We start from the raw sequence: 18,644 nt of genomic DNA on the forward strand, positions 1-18,644 counted from the left end.
AACGCAGAGGCCATAAAGTTGTCAGAGGTTAAGCTATTTTAATCAGCGGCGTTTGTGTCCTTTAGAATTTATAGCTCTAATTAAGGAAGAATCTGGACTGATAAAGACCCCAACGGCAGTCCTATGGCGTCACCTTCCACTGCCTGTCTGTGTAATCCTAGAGTAGGGCCGTTTATGAGTACCAGGCGCTGCTTACACAATTATTTATTTCCATTCTGATGGAAATATGGTTGCTATTTTTTTGAGAAATCCAAGAAAGTCCTGGATGAATATTGAATACATATACAGGGCACAGGGACAGATTGCTGGATGAGGAGGAGTCTTCGCCATATAACTTTGTCATAAATATGCAATACATATCAAAGGATCGCTAATCCCACCATATAGTGAAGTGTTTCTCACCCATGACCCAATGATTTTGTGAAGCCTTTGTGAAACTTACCTTGACTTGCACTGGGCTCGAGCTCAACCTAGCAGTCCAAATGAAGATAAAACGGTTACAAAAGATATATCTGGGTTTCCCTCTTTGTCTGTTCTGGAATTGCCTGCCTGCTCGCCCGTCCTGTCCCACCTTCATGTGTATATTTATTTATTTCCCTTTACACTCGGCTCTATCTCCCTCTGTTGTCTGGCACTGCTTGGATTGATCAATATTTAATTTTCTCTGAGAGACGGTGAGAAGGGTCTGTGGTTGTTCAGTTCCCCCTCACCCACCCCTATCTGTGACTCTTTTCCTCTCCATCTCTGCTCACATCTCTCTCTCCTTCTCGCTCTCTTTGTTCTTTCTCTCTCCCCTTAGCTCTCCTTTCCCTCTCTCTCTAGCCTCAGCCTCATTGACAACAGTGGCAGAGCCCTGTCAGTGCAGCGCTATGAGGCCCATATTTAATTAGCTGACTCTCTCTAATGTAATGAGCCGTCATTAAGGAGATGGAGTGGGCCGACCCGAGGTCAAGGGTCAGTTGACCTTCTGGTCAACCATGCTGTGAACAGGGCCCTGCTCTAACCTCTGACCCTGTGATGTCAGAGGAGGGTTGAATCTCAAATGGCACCCTATTCCCTATATAGTCCACTACTTTGGAACAGGGCCTACATTGAATAGTGTGCCATTCGGAACTGGCCCGAGAATGTTTGACCATGGCATTTAATGACCGTGGAGTCTCATGAAGTAGGAGTTTATCATCTCCAATAGGAGGTAATAGGATATCGAATGGAAAAAGGGGACCCCAATGGGAGTACCAGGCAAAGGAGCAATTCATTGGTTTGGCTGTTTGACTTGCATATGCAAGTCCCTGATTGACCTTTTCAATAGGTGACCAAATAAAACTGCAAATATGGACATTTATCTACAGAGTCGGCATGTATGAATGTTTTACATAAATGCACGTGTTAGCTACAGTGCTACAAGCTAGTATTTTGAATTTTGACCACCCTAAATCAATTAAGAAAATTATATTTAGTGAGTGCTGTTAAAATCATAGTTCTGATTGGTAATGACATGGTGGGAAGAATTTGGCTATTACAGATCCATTTTCATCATGAAATGCTTAGCTGCCGCTTATTTTAAATGCAGCTCTGCCATGTTGATATACATGATCACTAGAACTTTGGGAATGCTATTGAAATGATTGATTGGGTACTTTAAACCGGTCTGCCATTGTCGTCAAGTAGTCACGGGTAGTCTCTTACATTACTTGTGTAACACATGATTTACATACAGTGTGTATCAAAGTTGACATGGCTTTAAACAGTTCCCATGGAGCTGATAAACTTGATTGAGGAGGTAGGTATTAAATCCTGACTCTGTACGCATTTGTACACACATATGTGCCGCACGTACGCCCATGCGATTATGATTCACAGATGTGTGTTAAGTAAATACAGCCAGCTCTAGCACGGACCTCAAAGGGGAAACAGAAAGAAATTATGGGGTATTAGCAGGAAGTTCCAATTTGTAGGTCAGGAGTATAATAACAACCTTTGAGTGAGCAAATTGAAAATGAACCCGTGGAGAATTGAGTCGTGTGCAGCTGAACACTCACTTGGGGGGCAGGAGTTCCTGCTGAGGAGAGGAGGGAAAAGACAACAGGAAAAACACTCCTCTGTTTGTGAATGGACTCCACTCCAGAGATAAGGCACCTAGAGCATTGTATACAGAGTATTTGTAAGGCAACAAACTATCAATATTACAACTGTGGATGCTTCAGGATTTTGGGTTATATCCAGTAAATGGCTGTACTGCATCACAATGAAATGGTGAAATGCAAAGCATGTTCTTGTAGTTCAATGTGTAATACAACCAGTTGTTAAACCACAGAATGTATTTATTTTGGCACACTGAGCATGGATATGTTGGTTGTTTACATGAAGCTGTGGTTGAACATATGCCGCATTATTGGGGAAGAGACACGCACACAAAGATCCCCATTCATTATGATAACTAAGTAGAGCCCAGTTTTACTACTTGCCTTTCTGTTTCAATTATTGGCCATGTCACCTTTTTATGCTTTTTGACCACAAGTGATACTTAAGATTATTGGACAAAACAAATGATCCAAATGTGTATATTTTTTAGTTTATCAACCATTATAATGGTCCTGGATAACACATTTGTCCCTTCACCATATGTCTTAATCTAAAGCATAGCCTATGACTTCAGGATTATTCACCATTCTTCTATTGTGTAATAATTGGCCACTGAGTTATAGTTAGTCCTTCTGTTACTATGAGGCCAACAGTCTCCTTCTGTCTCTCATTCCCTCTCAGCTGTGAATGATACTTAACAATGAACCAGTTACTTTCCTGTGTGTTTCCTTTGATTCAAGGCGATCAGGAAGTTGACCCTGTGAGCGTACACAGAGCCCCTAACCTTGACCTCTGAACCCTCTATGTGGACCCGTAGCTAGCCCCTAGTGAGAGGCACAGAGGGCCTGGGTCTGTGTAGTAGTGCAGGTGTGTTCCTGACCATTGACCTTACTGTGTGTGTGTGTACGTTGCTCCTCTTCAGGTGGCGCTGGTGCGGTGGACGGAGAGCGTAGGGCTGACTCTGGTGAACAGGGACCTGACCTCCCTGCAGCTGAAGACCCCAGCAGGACAGGTCCTAACCTACTACATCCTGCAGATCTTCCCCTTCACCTCAGAGAGCAAGAGGATGGGCATCATCATCAGGGTATGGACGTAGTTACCATCCATGTAATGGTCAACAAAACTACAGTATCAGTAAAAAGTTTGGACACACCTACTCATTCCAGGGTTTTTCTTTATTTTTACTATTCTCTACATTGTAGAATAAGAGTGAAGACATCGAAACTATGAAACAACACATATGTAATCATGTAGTAACCAAAAAAGTTGTAAACAAATCTAAATATATTTGAGATTCTTCAAAGTAGCCACCTTTTGAATAGATGACAGCTTTGCACACTCTTGGCATTTTCTCAACCAGCTTCACCTGGAATGCTTTTCCAAAAGTCTTGAGGGAGTTCCCACATGCTCTTGTTGGCCCACTTTTCCTTCACTCTGCTGCGGTCCAACTCATCCCAAACTATCTCAATTGGGTCGAGGTCGGGGGATTATGGAGGCCAGGTCATCTGATGCAGCACTCCATCATTCTCCTTGGTCAAATAGCCCTTACACAGCCAGGAGGTCTGTTGGGTTGTTGTTCTGTTGAAAAATAAATGATAGTCCCACTAAGCACAAACCAGATGGGATGGCGTATCGCTGCAGAATGCTGTGGTAGCCATGCTGGTTAAGAGTGCCCTGAATTCAACATAAATAACATAGTGTCACCAGCAAAGCACCATCACACCACCTCCTCCATGCTTCACTGTGGGAACCTCAAATGGGGTTCACCTACTCTTCGTCTCACAAAAACACGGCGGTTGGAACCAAAAATCTCAAATTTGCACTCCTCCGACCAAAAGACATATTTTCACCGGTCTAATGTCCATTGCTTGTGTTTCTTGGCCCAAGCAAGTCTCTTCTTCTTATTGGTGTCCTTTAGTAGTGGTTTCTTTGCAGCAATTCAACCATGAATGCCTGATTCACGCGGTCTCCTCTGAACAGTTGATGTTGCGATGTGTCTGTTACTTGAACTCTGTGAAGCATTTGTTTGGGCTGCAGTTTCTGAGGCTACTAACTCTAATGAACATATCCTCTGCAGCAGAGGTAACTTTGTCTTCATTTCCTGTGGCAGTCCTCATGAAAGCCAGTTTCATCATAGTGTTTGATGGTTTTGTGACTGCACTTGAAGGAACTGTAAAAGTTCTTGAAATTTTCCACATTGACTGACCTTCATGTCTTAAAGTGATGGACTGTTGTTTTTTTGTTGCTTATTTGAGCTGTTAGTATTTGGTAGCATTGCCTTTAAATTGTTTATCTTGGGTCAAAGACTTCGGGTAGCCTTCCAGAAGCTTCCCACAATAAGTTGGGTAAATTTTGGCCCATTCCTCCTGTCAGAGCTGGTGTAACTGAGTCAGGTTTGTAGGCCTTCTTGCTCGCACACACTTTCTCAGTTCTGCCCACACATTTTCTATAGGATTGAGGTCAGGGCTTTGTGATGGCCACTCCAATACCTTGACTTTGTTGTCCTTTGCCATTTTGCCACAACTTTGGAAGTATACTTGGGTTCATTGCCCATTTGGAAGACCCATTTGCGACCAAGCTTTAACTTAACTGATTTCTTGAGATGTTGCTTCAATATATCCACATAATTTTCCTACCTCATGAAGCCATCTATTTTGTGAAGTGCACCAGTCCCTCCTGCAGCAAAGCAACCCCACAGCAGGATGCTGCCACCCCCGTGCTTCACGGTTGGGATGGTGTTCTTCTGCTTGCAAGCCTCCCTCTTTTTCCTCCAAACATAACGATGGTCATTATGACCAAACAGTTCTATTTTTGTTTCATCAGACCAGAGGACATTTCTACAAAAAGTATGATCTTTGTCCCCATGTGCAGTTGCAAACCGTAGTCTGGCTTTTTTATGGTGGTTTTGGAGCAGTGGCTTCTTCCTTGCTGAGCGGCCTTTCAGGTTATGTCGATATAGGACTCGTTTTACTGTGGATATAGATACTTTTGTACCTGTTACCTCCAGCATATCTTCACAAGGTGCTTTGTTGTTTGCTGTTGTTCTTGGATTGATTTGCACTTTTCACACCAAAGTACATTCATCTCTAGGAGACAGAACACGTCTCCTTCCTGAACTGTATGATGGCTGCTTGGTCACATGGTGTTTATACTTGTGTACTATTGTTTGTACAGATGAACGTAGTACCTTCAGGTGTTTGGAAATTGCTCCCAAGGATGAACCAGACTTGTGGAGGTCTACAATTCGTTTTCTGAGTTTTTGGCTGATTTCTATTTGATTTTCCCATGATGTCAAGCAAAGAGGCTTGGTTGCTACATGATTCCATATGTGTTATTTCATAGTTCTGATATCTTCACTATTATTCTACAATGTAGAACATTTTAAAAATAAAGAAAAACTCTTGAATGAGTTGGTGGGTCCAAACTTTTCACTGGTACTGGTACTGTGTGTGTGTGTGTGTGTGTTAGTCAGTCCTGGGTTTAAATACTATTTGAAATAATTTCAAATACTTAAGCTGTACTTGGTTGAGCTTTCCTGCTCTAATGGAACCCGTAGAAAAGTCCGAATGGTGCAAACCCCATCTAGACATGTTAACAAAAATTATATTTGAATGTAGGTCTGGTGTTCGTACTATATGTACTGGAATGCTTTTTATATGATTATACATCTACATTTTCTCTCATATTCTGCTCTAGGAGGAGACCACAGGTGACATCACGTTTTATATGAAGGGTGCTGATGTTGCCATGGCGAGTATCGTGCAGTACAATGATTGGCTGGAGGAGGAGGTAAGGCTTCCATCCAGACTGTTGTACGTATGAACAAAATGTATCGAACACATGCAGGGTAATTACCTCTGTTGTTAACCAGGACATTCATTCATCACAAGATCAACAGGCCCTCCCATGACTGGGTGTGCAATACTGTATGTTCATAATTGTATTGGCAATATTGAGTCATTTAGGACCAGGGGCTGTTTTTGATTTAATTAGTGACCAACATGAAGTGGATTCCTTTCCTAGGAGGCATTAATGCATGCGTCCCAAATTGCACCCTATTCCCTATTTAGTGCACTATTTTTGACCAGGGCGTTGGTTTAATATAATGCACTATATAGGGATTAAGGTGCCATTTGTGACGCATCCAGTATGTCATATTCCTAACAATGGTGTTAATGATGTTCCATTGACTGTAATATCCCGTAGACTGTCCAAGCAGTGGTGCTATATGGGTACCATGTCAATAAGCAATCAGCGCGTCACTTTCAGCTCATTGGCGTTTCATATAAAACAATAAAATGTGGTTTTGTGTCCTCTGAACTTTCTCCCGAGGCGACGTTATTCCCCATTGATTTCTGTCTTTGTTGGTTGACTGTACGTGCTGTTCTGATGCAGCTGACTCTCAATTAGATGAAATGATCTATCCCTGTACTGTATGCTATTCAGCGTATGTTAAACCTACTGTATGCAATATGAAATTTGTTGAAACATAGTGTTTGTTTAATAAATATGTATCTGACTGGACTATAGAGTATGTTTGTCTCTACAAATGTTCAGTAATTTCTTTCCTAACTTTCCTAACTATCCCCTCTTTTGTTCTCAGTGTGGGAACATGGCCAGGGAAGGGCTTCGGACCCTGGTGGTGGCTAAGAAATCTTTGTCTGAAGAGCAGTATACAGACTTTGAGGTGCAAAACATAATGTCCCTCCTTAATGTCCTGCTGAATTGAAAATAATCTTCAAACCGAATGAGCTGCCAACTTGCCCTCATTCCACTTATTTCCTTTCCTCTTTTGCCCTATGCGCTACACACTTTTGCAACGGTTATTTATTTCTCTCTGATTTTCTCCCTTTGGCTGGATTTCTACCTCCCTATCTCTTTCATTATCACTTCCTTTCTCATCTCTGCCTCCCTCACTGACTGACTATCTTTCCCTCTGTGTAGAACCGTTACAACCAGGCCAAGCTGAGTATCCATGACCGGGCTCTGAAGGTGTCAGCAGTGGTAGAGAGTCTGGAGAGGGAGATGGAGCTTCTGTGTTTGACTGGGGTTGAGGACCAACTACAGGCTGACGTCAGGCCAACCCTGGAGCTCCTCAGAAACGCTGGGATCAAGGTGTGAGACCACACTATTCTTCTGTGTTTTACTACACCTGCGAACTTGTTATATGTTGGCTGCATTTATATTGCGCTGTCCTTTCCATGTACAGTATAATGTTAGCTGTGAAAAATATGTATTCCATGTCATACCAGAATCTGACTAGTCCTTGTATAATATGAAATACGGTAAAATGGTGCTTTTAATGCTGTCACTGATTCCATGTCATGGTTTTGTTATCTCTTCAGATATGGATGCTTACCGGGGATAAGCTGGAGACAGCTACTTGTATCGCTAAAAGCTCCCATTTGGTGTCCAGAAGCCAAGATATTCATGTATTCAGATCGGTACGCTTCTCTTTCTTTTTCATCTTAAGATAATAATCTGTCACTTGATGAGTGTTAAAGGGATGAAGAAATAGTCCTGTATCTGTCCTTCCACTAATTGTGTTGCCTGGCTCTCGAGCAGGTCTCCAACAGAGGAGAGGCCCATCTGGAGCTCAATGCCTTCAGAAGGAAACACGACTGTGCTCTGGTCATCTCTGGAGACTCCTTGGAGGTACTACAGCACAAACACTTCTCACAGACCCCTCAAAGCAGATTGTAATGTAGATGCAGCCAAAAAAAACATAAACTGAGTGGTTTGAGCCCTGAATGCTGATTGGCTAACAGTCGTGGTACAGTGAGGGAAAAAAGTACTTGATCCCCTGCTGATTTTGTACGTTTGCCCACTGACAAAGAAATTATCAATGTTTATTTGAACAGTGAGAGACAGAATAACAACAAAAATCCTGAAAAATGCATGTCAAAAATGTTATAAATTGATTTGCATTTTAATGAGGGAAATAAGTATTTGACCCCTCTGCAAAACATGACTTAGTACTTGGTGGCAAAACCCTTGTTGGCAATCACAGAGATCAGATGTTTCTTGTAGTTGGCCACCAGGTTTGCACACATCTCAGGAGGGATTTTGTCCCACTCCTCTTTGCAGATCTTCTCCAAGTCACATTAAGGTTTCGAGGCTGACGTTTGGCAACTCAAACCTTCAGCTCCTTCCACAGATTTTCTATGGGATTAGGCCACTCCAGGACCTTAATGTGCTTCTTCTTGAGCCACTCCTTTGTTGCCATGGCCATGTGTTTTGGGTCATTGTCATGCTGGAATATCCATCCATGACCCATTTTCAATACCCCTGCTGAGGGAAGGAGGTTCTCACCCAATATTTGACAGTACATGGCCCCGTCCATCGTCCCTTTGATGCGGTGAAGTTGTCCTGTCCTCTTAGCAGGAAAAACACCCCCAAAGCATAATGTTTCCACCTCCATGTTTGACGGTGGGGATGGTGTTCTTGGGGTCATAGGCAGCATTCGTCCTCCTCCAAACACGGCGAGTTGAGTTGATGCCAAAGAGCTCCATTTTGGTCTCATCTGACCAAAACACTTTCACCCAGTTGTCCTCTGAATCATTCAGATATTCATTGGCAAACTTCAGACGGGCATGTATATGTGCTTTCTTGAGCAGGGGGACCTTGCGGGCGCTGCAGGATTCAGTCCTTCACGGCGTAGTGTGTTACCAATTGTTTTCTTGGTGACTATGGTCCCAGCTGCCTTGAGATCATTGACAAGATCCTCCCGTGTAGTTCTGGGCTGATTCCTCACCGTTCTCATGATCATTGCAACTCCACGAGGTGAGATCTTGCATGGAGCCCCAGGTCGAGGGAGATTAACAGTTCTTTTGTGTTTCTTCCATTTGCGAATAATCGCACCAACTGTTGTCACCTTCTCACCAAGCTGCTTGGCGATGGTCTTGTAGCCCATTCCAGCCTTGTGTAGGTCTACAATCTTGTCCCTGACATCCTTGGAGAGCTCTTTGGTCTTGGCCATGGTGGAGAGTTTGGAATCTGTTTGATTGCTTCTGTGGACAGGTGTCTTTTTATACAGGTAACACAGTGAGATTAGGAGCACTCCCTTTAAGACTGTGCTCCTAATCTCAGCTCGTTACCTGTATAAAAGACACCTGGAAGCCAGAAATCTCTGATTGAGAGGGGGTCAAATACTTATTTCCCTCATTAAAATGCAAATCAATTTATAATGTTTTTGACATGCATTTTTCTGGATTTGTTTGTTGTTATTCTGTCTCTCACTGTTCAAATAAACCATCCCATTAAAATGATAGACTGATAATTTCTTTGTCAGTGGACAAACGTACAAAATCAGCAGGGGATCAAGTACTTTTTCCTCTCACTGTATATCAGACTGTATACCATAGGTATGACAAAATATTTATTTTTACTGCTCTAATTACATTGGTAACCAGTTTATAATAGCAGAGACACCTCTGGGATTTATGGTATATGGCCAATATACCACGGCTAAGGGCTGTATCCAGGCACTATGCGTTGTGCAGAAGAACAGCCCTTGGCTGAACACCCACTCTCGCCTTGTTGCTTAATTATAACATCATTGATTGACAGGGCGACAGGTAGCCTAGTGGTTAGAGTGTTGGACTAGTGACCGAAAGGTTGCTGGATATAATCCCTGAGCTGACAAGGTAAAAATCCGTCGTTCTACCCCTGAACAAGGCAGTTAACCCACTGTTCCTAGGCCGTCATTGTAAATAAGAATTTGTTCTTAACTGACTTACGTAGTTAAATAAAAGGTATAAAAAATAATGATAATGGATCTGAAGAGATGGTACAGTAAATACTTCATTATGTAAATGTTCTTGTGTGGGTCCGGATGTGTTTCTCTTCCCACAGGTGTGTCTACGGTACTATGAGCATGAGTTTGAGGAGCTGGCGTGTCAGTATATTTCTCTTCCCACAGGTGTGTCTGCGGTACTATGAGCATGAGTTTGAGGAGCTGGCGTGTCTGTATGTTTCTCTTCCCACAGGTGTGTCTGCGGTACTATGAGCATGAGTTTGTGGAGCTGGCGTGTCAGTATGTTTCTCTTCCCACAGGTGTGTCTACGGTACTATGAGCATGAGTTTGTGGAGCTGGCGTGTCAGTGTCCAGCAGTAGTCTGCTGTCGCTGCTCCCCCACTCAGAAAGCCCAGATTGTCCACCTTCTCAAGCAGCACACAGCCAACAGAACCTGTGCCATAGGTGAGCCCCTTTGCACCCTGGGCAAGACCCAGATGCATAACAACTAACCACTCTCATCCTTTGTATCAGACACAACTGCTACAATGATCTGTGTACAATGAATGCCAAATGATTAAATAAGTCAATTGTAGAAAATTCCTCACTAATTGAAAAAGAATAAACTAGACCCAGTATGAGAAGGTACACACACCTATTATGTCCACAAGATGGCAATCAAACAGCACAAGCATCATTGTTAACATTGTTCTGTCATCATCCTGGGGCGTAAGCCTTATTTCCATATGGCTCTTTTACATAATATTATTGAGCCTGTGGCTGGTCCTCTCTTGTCTCTCCCAGGTGATGGAGGTAATGATGTCAGTATGATACAGGCAGCAGACTGTGGCATCGGCATTGAAGGAAAGGTAAACAACCCATATCACCATATCACTCCTCTTATCCTATCCACATATTATAACGTTAAATAGTCAAATCAAATGCTAAACCTGTTATGGGTGCCGTATTGAGTCGGTTATGGGGATGTGTCCTTCTGTAGAGTAACATTACACACTTATGCTCTCCCCATGCAGGAGGGGAAGCAGGCATCCCTGGCGGCAGATTTCTCCATCACTCAGTTTAAGCACATTGGCCGGCTGCTCATGGTCCACGGCAGGAACAGCTACAAGCGTTCAGCAGCCCTGGGCCAGTTTGTCATGCACCGAGGCATGATCATATCAACCATGCAGGTAACATACCTGAACATGTTTATGTTACTAGTACTGAATATGGAAGGACTTGAATGAAATGTGTCTCATCTCTCCCTCTTTGCAGGCAGTGTTTTCCTCCATTTTCTACTTTGCATCAGTCCCTTTGTACCAGGGTTTTCTCATGGTTGGGTATGTGGTTGTCTATATTTCTACTGCAATTGTTTCCATTGGTGCGTACAGTATGTGCATGCATCTAAACATGAGGTGGTGAGACCCTTTCTATTGATGCACTGGTCCAGTGTTCTGTATTACCTCAGTCCTGTGTTCTCCCCTTCTGTGCAGGTATTCTACCATCTACACGATGTTCCCTGTATTTTCCCTGGTTCTGGACCAGGACGTGAAGCCAGAGATGGCTCTGCTATACCCTGAGCTTTACAAAGACCTCACCAAGGTAAAATGGCAACCTCTCCTATATAATACAGGCTGACGGGGAATGGATGGTCAATTTACTCAATTTACTCTATACATGAAGGGTTTAACAGGTTAAAGTGAATTCAAAAGTTGTGGTTTGACAGGAATTAGATTATGATGTCTGCAATTCTGTATTTTTCTCTTCTAGGGTCGTTCCTTGTCTTTCAAGACTTTTCTCATTTGGGTGTTGATCAGTATTTACCAAGGTAAGAGAAATGACAGGATACTGCAGCTTTCTGAGTTAGAACTGTATACCTGGAAATCTAACGATGGATACTAACACACAGGGGAGGGTGCTTCTAAACATGATGGATATTATGAAGATGATGGATACTAACACACAGGGGAGGGTGCTTCTAAACATGATGGATATTATGAAGATGATGGATACTAACACACAGGGGAGGGTGCTACTAAACATTATGGATATTATGAAGATGATGGATACTAACACACAGGGGAGGGTGCTTCTAAACATGATGGACATGATGGATACTAACACACAGGGGAGGGTGCTTCTAAACATGATGGATATTATGAAGATGATGGATACTAACACACAGGGGAGGGTGCTTCTAAACATGATGGATATTATGAAGATGATGGATACTAACACACAGGGGAGGGTGCTTCTAAACATGGACATTATGAAGATGATGGATACTAACACACAGGGGAGGGTGCTTCTAAACATGATGGATATTATGAAGATGATGGATACTAACACACAGGGGAGGGTGCTTCTAAACATGATGGATATTATGAAGATGATGGATACTAACACACAGGGGAGGGTGTTTCTAAACATGATGGATATCATGAAGATGATGGATACTAACACACAGGGGAGGGTGCTACTAAACATTATGGATACTATGAAGATGATGGATACTAACACACAGGGGAGGGTGCTTCTAAACATGATGGATATTATGAAGATGATGGATACTAACACACGGGAGGGTGCTTCTAAACATTATGGATATTATGAAGATGATGGATACTAACACACAGGGGAGGGTGCTTCTAAACATGATGGATATTATGAAGATGATGGATACTAACACACAGGGGAGGGTGCTTCTAAACATGATGGATATTATGAAGATGATGGATACTAACACAGGGGGGAGGGTGCTTCTAAACATTATGGATATTATGAAGATGATGGATACTAACACACAGGGGAGGGTGCTTCTAAACATGATGGATATTAATGAAGATGATGGATACTAAACACACAGTGGAGGGTGCTTCTAAACATTATGGATATTATGAAGATGTTGGCCAGGTGCACAACTCTTATATCCAAATGATCCATCCGCACAGTAAGGCAGCTCTTCTGAAAGCAACCTGAACGAAGCGCAGCTTAAACACCTTTTATTACTGACCGTCCAGGCACCACACTTATATTTCATCATTTTTACTATGTGCGATACCGTGAGTCCCCTGGCTCCCTGACTCTCAGACAGTCCTGTTTCTCAGTAGCTTAGGTTTCCAAGCATCATCTGCAGTTACACGCAGGCTTTTGTCTGTCCAGTAAATCGATATTTCTGTAATCGCTAAGCCATGCAGCGTATTGAGAAAGATCTATGTTCTCACTGAAGCGTCACTTCCTGACAGCTCTCGTTTTTTAATTAAAGGTCTATTACCAAAGTCCAATGAAAAACAGGGAGATATGAGGGGGGAGAAAAATATCAGGCCACGATCGTCGGTTTTAATTTATTACAGAGTTTAACTCCCAGGAATGCACTGTATGTAGACTGTATGGAAAAGGCAATTATGTGATCAGTAATAGGCCATTAAGCTCAATTTGCGCCGTGTTATAATTAAATGAAAGGCTATCAAAATACAGTAGGCACCACTATAGAATTGATGAATGAGTGTCAAGCTACAGTACTCAGTGGTTTACCTGGTTGGTTTTTGGATACACTTGGACCTATTGTCTGTTTGCCCTCATAAATACTGTAATTGAGTCAGATCCTGTGTCTTAAGACTTACTTGAATCCTAATACATATTTTGAATAACAGACTTTCAGTGAGCAATGGGGATCAAAGTAACTTAAGAAGTAAACCAAATCAAAGGCCTAATGTACTTGTCATATTTGGTTCCCTAAAATAATAAGCTGGTACATTTTATGTTAGGTCTTATTGTTATTAACTAGAAACAATTTGATTGTAGTTGATGACTAGAATTCATTCTAGTTGATCATTCTCTAGTTTCTTTCTCAAGCTGGTTAACCTGTCTGGTAGCGGAATCCCTTGCCAACAGCCAATGAAGTTAACCTGTTACTCAACCAGTACTACGTCACTAACACTTCTTCTTGGCGCCCCCAGGTGGCATCCTGATGTACGGCGCACTGGTGTTGTTTGAGTCGGAGTTTGTGCACGTGGTGGCCATCTCCTTCACTGCGCTGATCCTCACCGAACTGCTCATGGTGGCACTCAACATCCGTACCTGGCACTGGCTCATGGTGCTAGCAGAGTTCTTCAGTCTGGGCTGCTACATAGCCTCGCTTGCCTTCCTCAATGAGTACTTCGGTAAGCAAATGTTGTTTACCTGAGGGGAAAAAACAACTCAATTAAATGTTATTTATCCCCTTAGGGCCAAAGTAAAAAAAACTAAAAATATTATGCTGTTTGCTGTTGTTTTGATAAGTGTTGAGGGGAAATTATTTGATGTTACTCTGCTTTTTGTTATGTGGAGGGCAGTTTTTTACGAACACTTTAATCTTGTAGTGGAACAGTCTCACCCTTTGCACTACAGCTTGTGTGTTTTAGTTTGATGCACTTATGTTTATGAGTTAACCCAATTATACCTTGGAGGTCTGTGCTTTGTTCGTGTCTGCCATCTTTTCTCTCCCTCTCCCCTTCTCCCTCGCTCGCTCCTGTATTACTTTCCCTGTTTTTTTCTCTCTCATGCACTCATTTGGTCTCTCTCTCTCTGCTGCTCATCCTCTCTTTTGCTACTGTATGTGTCCTTGGGACAGGCATAGGCAGAGTGTCCTTTGGAGCATTTCTGGGTAGGTGTGCAGCACTGGAAACACTACCTCTTCTCTTCCACTTCCTTTTCACACTCTCTTCTCATCACTGTTTTTGACCGTGCTGTGACTGCTCAGCACTGTTCACGTTCCTTTAGTGACCAGACTCTGACCATGTCTTTTGCAGCCATATTTGATGTGACGTATTGAGCATATTTTCCTGCTACTTATATTGTTTTACCATTCCACTCAGTGATGTCTCATTCCAGGCATGTGTGCAAAGCTCTTTTAAACAGATAGCATGGATCCATAATTATCAACCAAATCTTTTGAATAAAGTGATAATAAATTAATGTATATCAACATGTTAGTGCCTTGCACATATTGTATGTGCCGTTATTTGGACAGATTTCTAACCTGTGTTTTTTATTTTATTTTATCCCAGACCTGGGCTTCATCACGACACCAGCCTTCCTTTGGAAGGTGTCAGTGATCACTGTCGTCAGCTGTCTCCCTCTCTATATCATCAAATACCTGAAGCGCAAGTTCTCACCACCCAGCTACTCCAAGCTGTCCTCATGAGCCATTTTAAGCTCTATCCTGCTCACACAACTCTCCTAATTATCTTTCTCATGCTCTCTATGATTCCAACCTTTTCAGCGCTTTTTGAACTGGTCCACAGTGATTGACAGACAGGGAACCTAAAGAGGTCACCAGAAGCAACAACATGAGTAGAGTATTGTATGGATTCATGTCACTGGAATGTGGTAATACTTGTAAAGACAGCGCCACACAAATGCTAAAAAGGGACAGGGAAGGGATAAAAACAGAACAAATAACCCTTTGAGGCACTGGACGGGAAGGCTCGGGTCAATTTGCCTTCTGCACTTCCAACCCAATTGCTTCAAGTGTCTTTTATTTTTTTTATAACTCTATGACTATGGTTTCCGCGTTGAACTTTTTGAATATGTAGTTCTGCATTAAAAAGTGTTTTATTCACCTTTATTCATCTCTGTGCTGAGTAGAGATACCAGTATGATGGTTTAATTTGTGATTTACAACTTTGATTCCTACGAACTTAACGCATGCACCATTTTACTACTGTACCCTGCCGCTTACAATAACGGTCAGGGTTTTTCTTTCTTTTACTTTTTTCAACATTGTAGAATAATAGTGAAGACATCAAAACTATGAAATAACGCATATGGAATCATGTAGTAACAAATATATTTCTCTATTTGATATTCTTCAAATAGCCACCCTTTGCCTTGATGACAGATTTGCACACTTTTGGCATTCTCTCAACCAGCTTCACCTGGAATGCTGTTCCAACAGTCTTGGAGTTCCCACATGCTGAGCACTTGTTGGCTGCTTTTCCTTCACGCTGCTGTCCGACTCATCCCAAAACCATCTTAATTTGGTTGAGGTCGGGGGATTGCCAGGTCATCTGATGCAGCACTTCATCACTCTCCTTCTTGGCAAAATAGTGCTTACACAGCCTTGGAGGTGTGTTGGGTCATTGTCCTGTTGAAAAACAAATGATAGTGGCTCTAAGCGCAAACCAGATGGGATGGCATGTCACTGCAGAATGCTGTGGTAGCCATGCTGGTTAGATGTGCCTTGAATTCTAAATAAATCACAGACAGTATCACCAGCAAAGAACCCCCATACCATCACACCTCCTCCTCCGTGCGCCACGGTGGGAAATACACATGCGGACATCATCCGTTCACCCACACCGCGTCTCACAAAGACATGGTAGTTGGAACCAAAAATGTCTAATTTGGACCTTAGACCAAAGGACAGATTTCCACCGGTCTAATGTCCATTGCTCCTGTTTCTTGGCCCAACCAAGTCTCTTCTTCTTATTGGTGTCCTTTACTAGTGGTTTCTTTGCAGCAATTCAACCATGAAGGCCTGATTCACACAGTCTCCTCTGACCGGTTGAACTCTGTGAAGCTTTTATTTGGGCTGCAGTTTCTGAGACTGGTGACTATAAGGAACTTATCCTCTGCAGCAGAAGTAACTCTGAAATTTCCCGCTTTGACAGACCCTCATGTCTTAAAGTAATGATGGACTGTATTTTCTCTAGTCTTATTTGAGCTGTTCTTGCCATCATATGGACTTTGTTTTTTGCCAAATAGGGCTATCTTCTGTAAACCCCCCTACCTTGTCACAGCACAATTGATTGGCTCAAATTCATTAAGAAGGAAAGAATTCAACAATTTAACTTTTAACAAGGCACACCTGTTTATTGAAATGCATTCCAGGTGACTACCTCATGAAGCTGGTTGAGAGAATGCTAAGAATCTCAAATATAAAATATATTTGGATTTCTTTAACACTTTTTTTGGTTACTAGATTATTCCTATGTGTTTTTTCATAGTTTTGATGTCTTCACTATTATTCTACAATGTAGAAAATAGTAAAAATAAAGTACAACCGTTGAATGAGTAGGTGTTCTAAACCTTTTAACCGGTAGTGTGCTTAGGGAAAACGTACACTAACCAAAATAAGCTACATTTTGCAAATAAAAGTGCAAATTATTTGTTCTGGGAACAACACCCAACTGGCTTTGGATGTTCTCTCTTTGTACAATAAGTCCTTTACATTTCCAGATGCTGAATATCATATCAAATATCTTCATGAATTCCTGAGAGTAGAAACCAGCACTCCATAGTTAATTCGATTTAGGCAATTGTATTCCTTGCATCCTGGCCTTGAACATAGTGTATTACGCTATCGGGATGTGTATTTGTCATTGTCTGCCAGCCCTGGTTGCTGGACATGCCAGTTTGCGTTTGTGCCTCATTGTTTGATTGTTGCGTTTGGAAAACGGCTCTCATAGCTCCGATTTGTCAATCACAGGATTAGATAGACTAGCTAGAGTATTCTGTTTCTTATTTGAAAGATCTCCTGGGCCAGCAGCTTGACCACAAGGGATATATATACCTTGCTGTAACCACTCACTTCTGACAATATTTCACAATGACCACTGTTCTTTCTCAATCTTAAACAACCACATAATATTAAGGCTGTAGTTTTGTAGGCATACTCTGACAATTACTAATATGACAGTATCTTTATGAACCTCTGATCATGTCTTCTGGGCTTGAGATGAAGCTGACTTCACCCTGCTATGGATGCAAAGACGAAACCTGACAGTGGTTTGGGGGAATGAGTTTTATCATTCTTGCCATGTGAGTGTGTGTGTTTAGTTAGATATAAATGCCTAGTCCAAACACAATTGAATACATGTATCACGATGCTCACACTGATCTATTTTCCTGATTGTCTTTGTCTGTACAGTAAGTGTTGTATATTTCTCTGTGGATGAGGTTGCCATGTTTTTGTATCCCATTTGAGTTGATCTCAGGTAAATCATTCCTGTATGTCCTGAATAGTCTGAATAGAATTGTGGCAACCATACTGTACACGGCAACGCTGTATGAGGCAGACTGGGCTGTTGTGTTTATTTATGAGTGAAGTATGGACATGGCTGTCATTGTAATACAAATATATATTTTTTCAGTTAACTTGATCCCAATTGTTTAATGATGTGTTTTCTGTTGATACTTATGCTCTGTTTGTATGGTGTTAATCAGGTTTAATCTGTTGAGGACTTGCATTCTATGTCAGACTGCAATTTATGGTATTACTATTGATTAATGAGCAATAAATTGACATTATAACAAATAATTGCTTCATATGGTGTGATTGCTTAACAACCTTAAGGTATAAAATATTTTATTTTATATAATCTTGAATTTGTCCTTTACTACTTTAGCCCATAGAAACGCATTCATAAATGGCTACAAAAGACAGCCGGAAAGAAAGTAGATCAGAATCAGTGGCGACCAACATTCAGCGTCCCACCTGTTTTGAGCCCTACATATATTTTTGGGGAGTGGGGTCTTGACAATTTTGCATGTTATTTTGGCATTAATACTTGTCGCACATGAAGTTTGTAAACAATGTAAAAAAGGATATATCATTGAGTTAATAAAGCTGCATACAAACATGGTCTCTTTTTTTGCTTACTTGAGTAAGGCGGCTCCAAAATGCAGGTGTTTCAGCCTAGCTCAGTGCTTTCTGTGGTGGTGGGTCAAGCCAACAGAAAATAGGAGCATTGCGCTGTGATTGGCTCAGTGTTCTGTCACTTATGGGAACACTACGTCACAGGCCAAGTGTAAGTCCTTAGTAAGGGTAGACATCAAACATTTA

The 18,644-nt window shown here is 41.9% G+C and overlaps 1 protein-coding gene across 2 annotated transcripts in view; it reads left to right on the forward strand.

Moving 5' to 3' along the window:
* The window catches only part of atp9b (ATPase phospholipid transporting 9B), a 54,131-nt gene extending 35,692 nt beyond the window's left edge, over positions 1-18,439 (forward strand). The window contains exons 16-30 of one of the 2 annotated variants that reach the window (XM_031793786.1): positions 3,005-3,166; positions 5,779-5,871; positions 6,686-6,769; positions 7,027-7,197; positions 7,428-7,526; positions 7,648-7,737; positions 10,138-10,282; positions 10,622-10,686; positions 10,852-11,007; positions 11,093-11,157; positions 11,311-11,419; positions 11,588-11,645; positions 13,777-13,980; positions 14,430-14,462; positions 14,866-18,439. In XM_031793786.1, coding sequence (XP_031649646.1) covers positions 3,005-3,166; positions 5,779-5,871; positions 6,686-6,769; positions 7,027-7,197; positions 7,428-7,526; positions 7,648-7,737; positions 10,138-10,282; positions 10,622-10,686; positions 10,852-11,007; positions 11,093-11,157; positions 11,311-11,419; positions 11,588-11,645; positions 13,777-13,980; positions 14,430-14,462; positions 14,866-15,002 — 1,671 coding nt within the window. In that variant the 3' untranslated portion in view covers positions 15,003-18,439. The remainder of the gene's footprint in view (positions 1-3,004; positions 3,167-5,778; positions 5,872-6,685; positions 6,770-7,026; positions 7,198-7,427; positions 7,527-7,647; positions 7,738-10,137; positions 10,283-10,621; positions 10,687-10,851; positions 11,008-11,092; positions 11,158-11,310; positions 11,420-11,587; positions 11,646-13,776; positions 13,981-14,429; positions 14,463-14,865) is intronic. The other variant, XM_020505726.2, reaches the window with a different exon arrangement.
* Positions 18,440-18,644: the final 205 nt, after the last annotated feature.

This window comes from Oncorhynchus kisutch, linkage group LG17 (genome assembly GCF_002021735.2).
Source record: "Oncorhynchus kisutch isolate 150728-3 linkage group LG17, Okis_V2, whole genome shotgun sequence".
Taxonomy (NCBI): domain Eukaryota; kingdom Metazoa; phylum Chordata; class Actinopteri; order Salmoniformes; family Salmonidae; genus Oncorhynchus; species Oncorhynchus kisutch.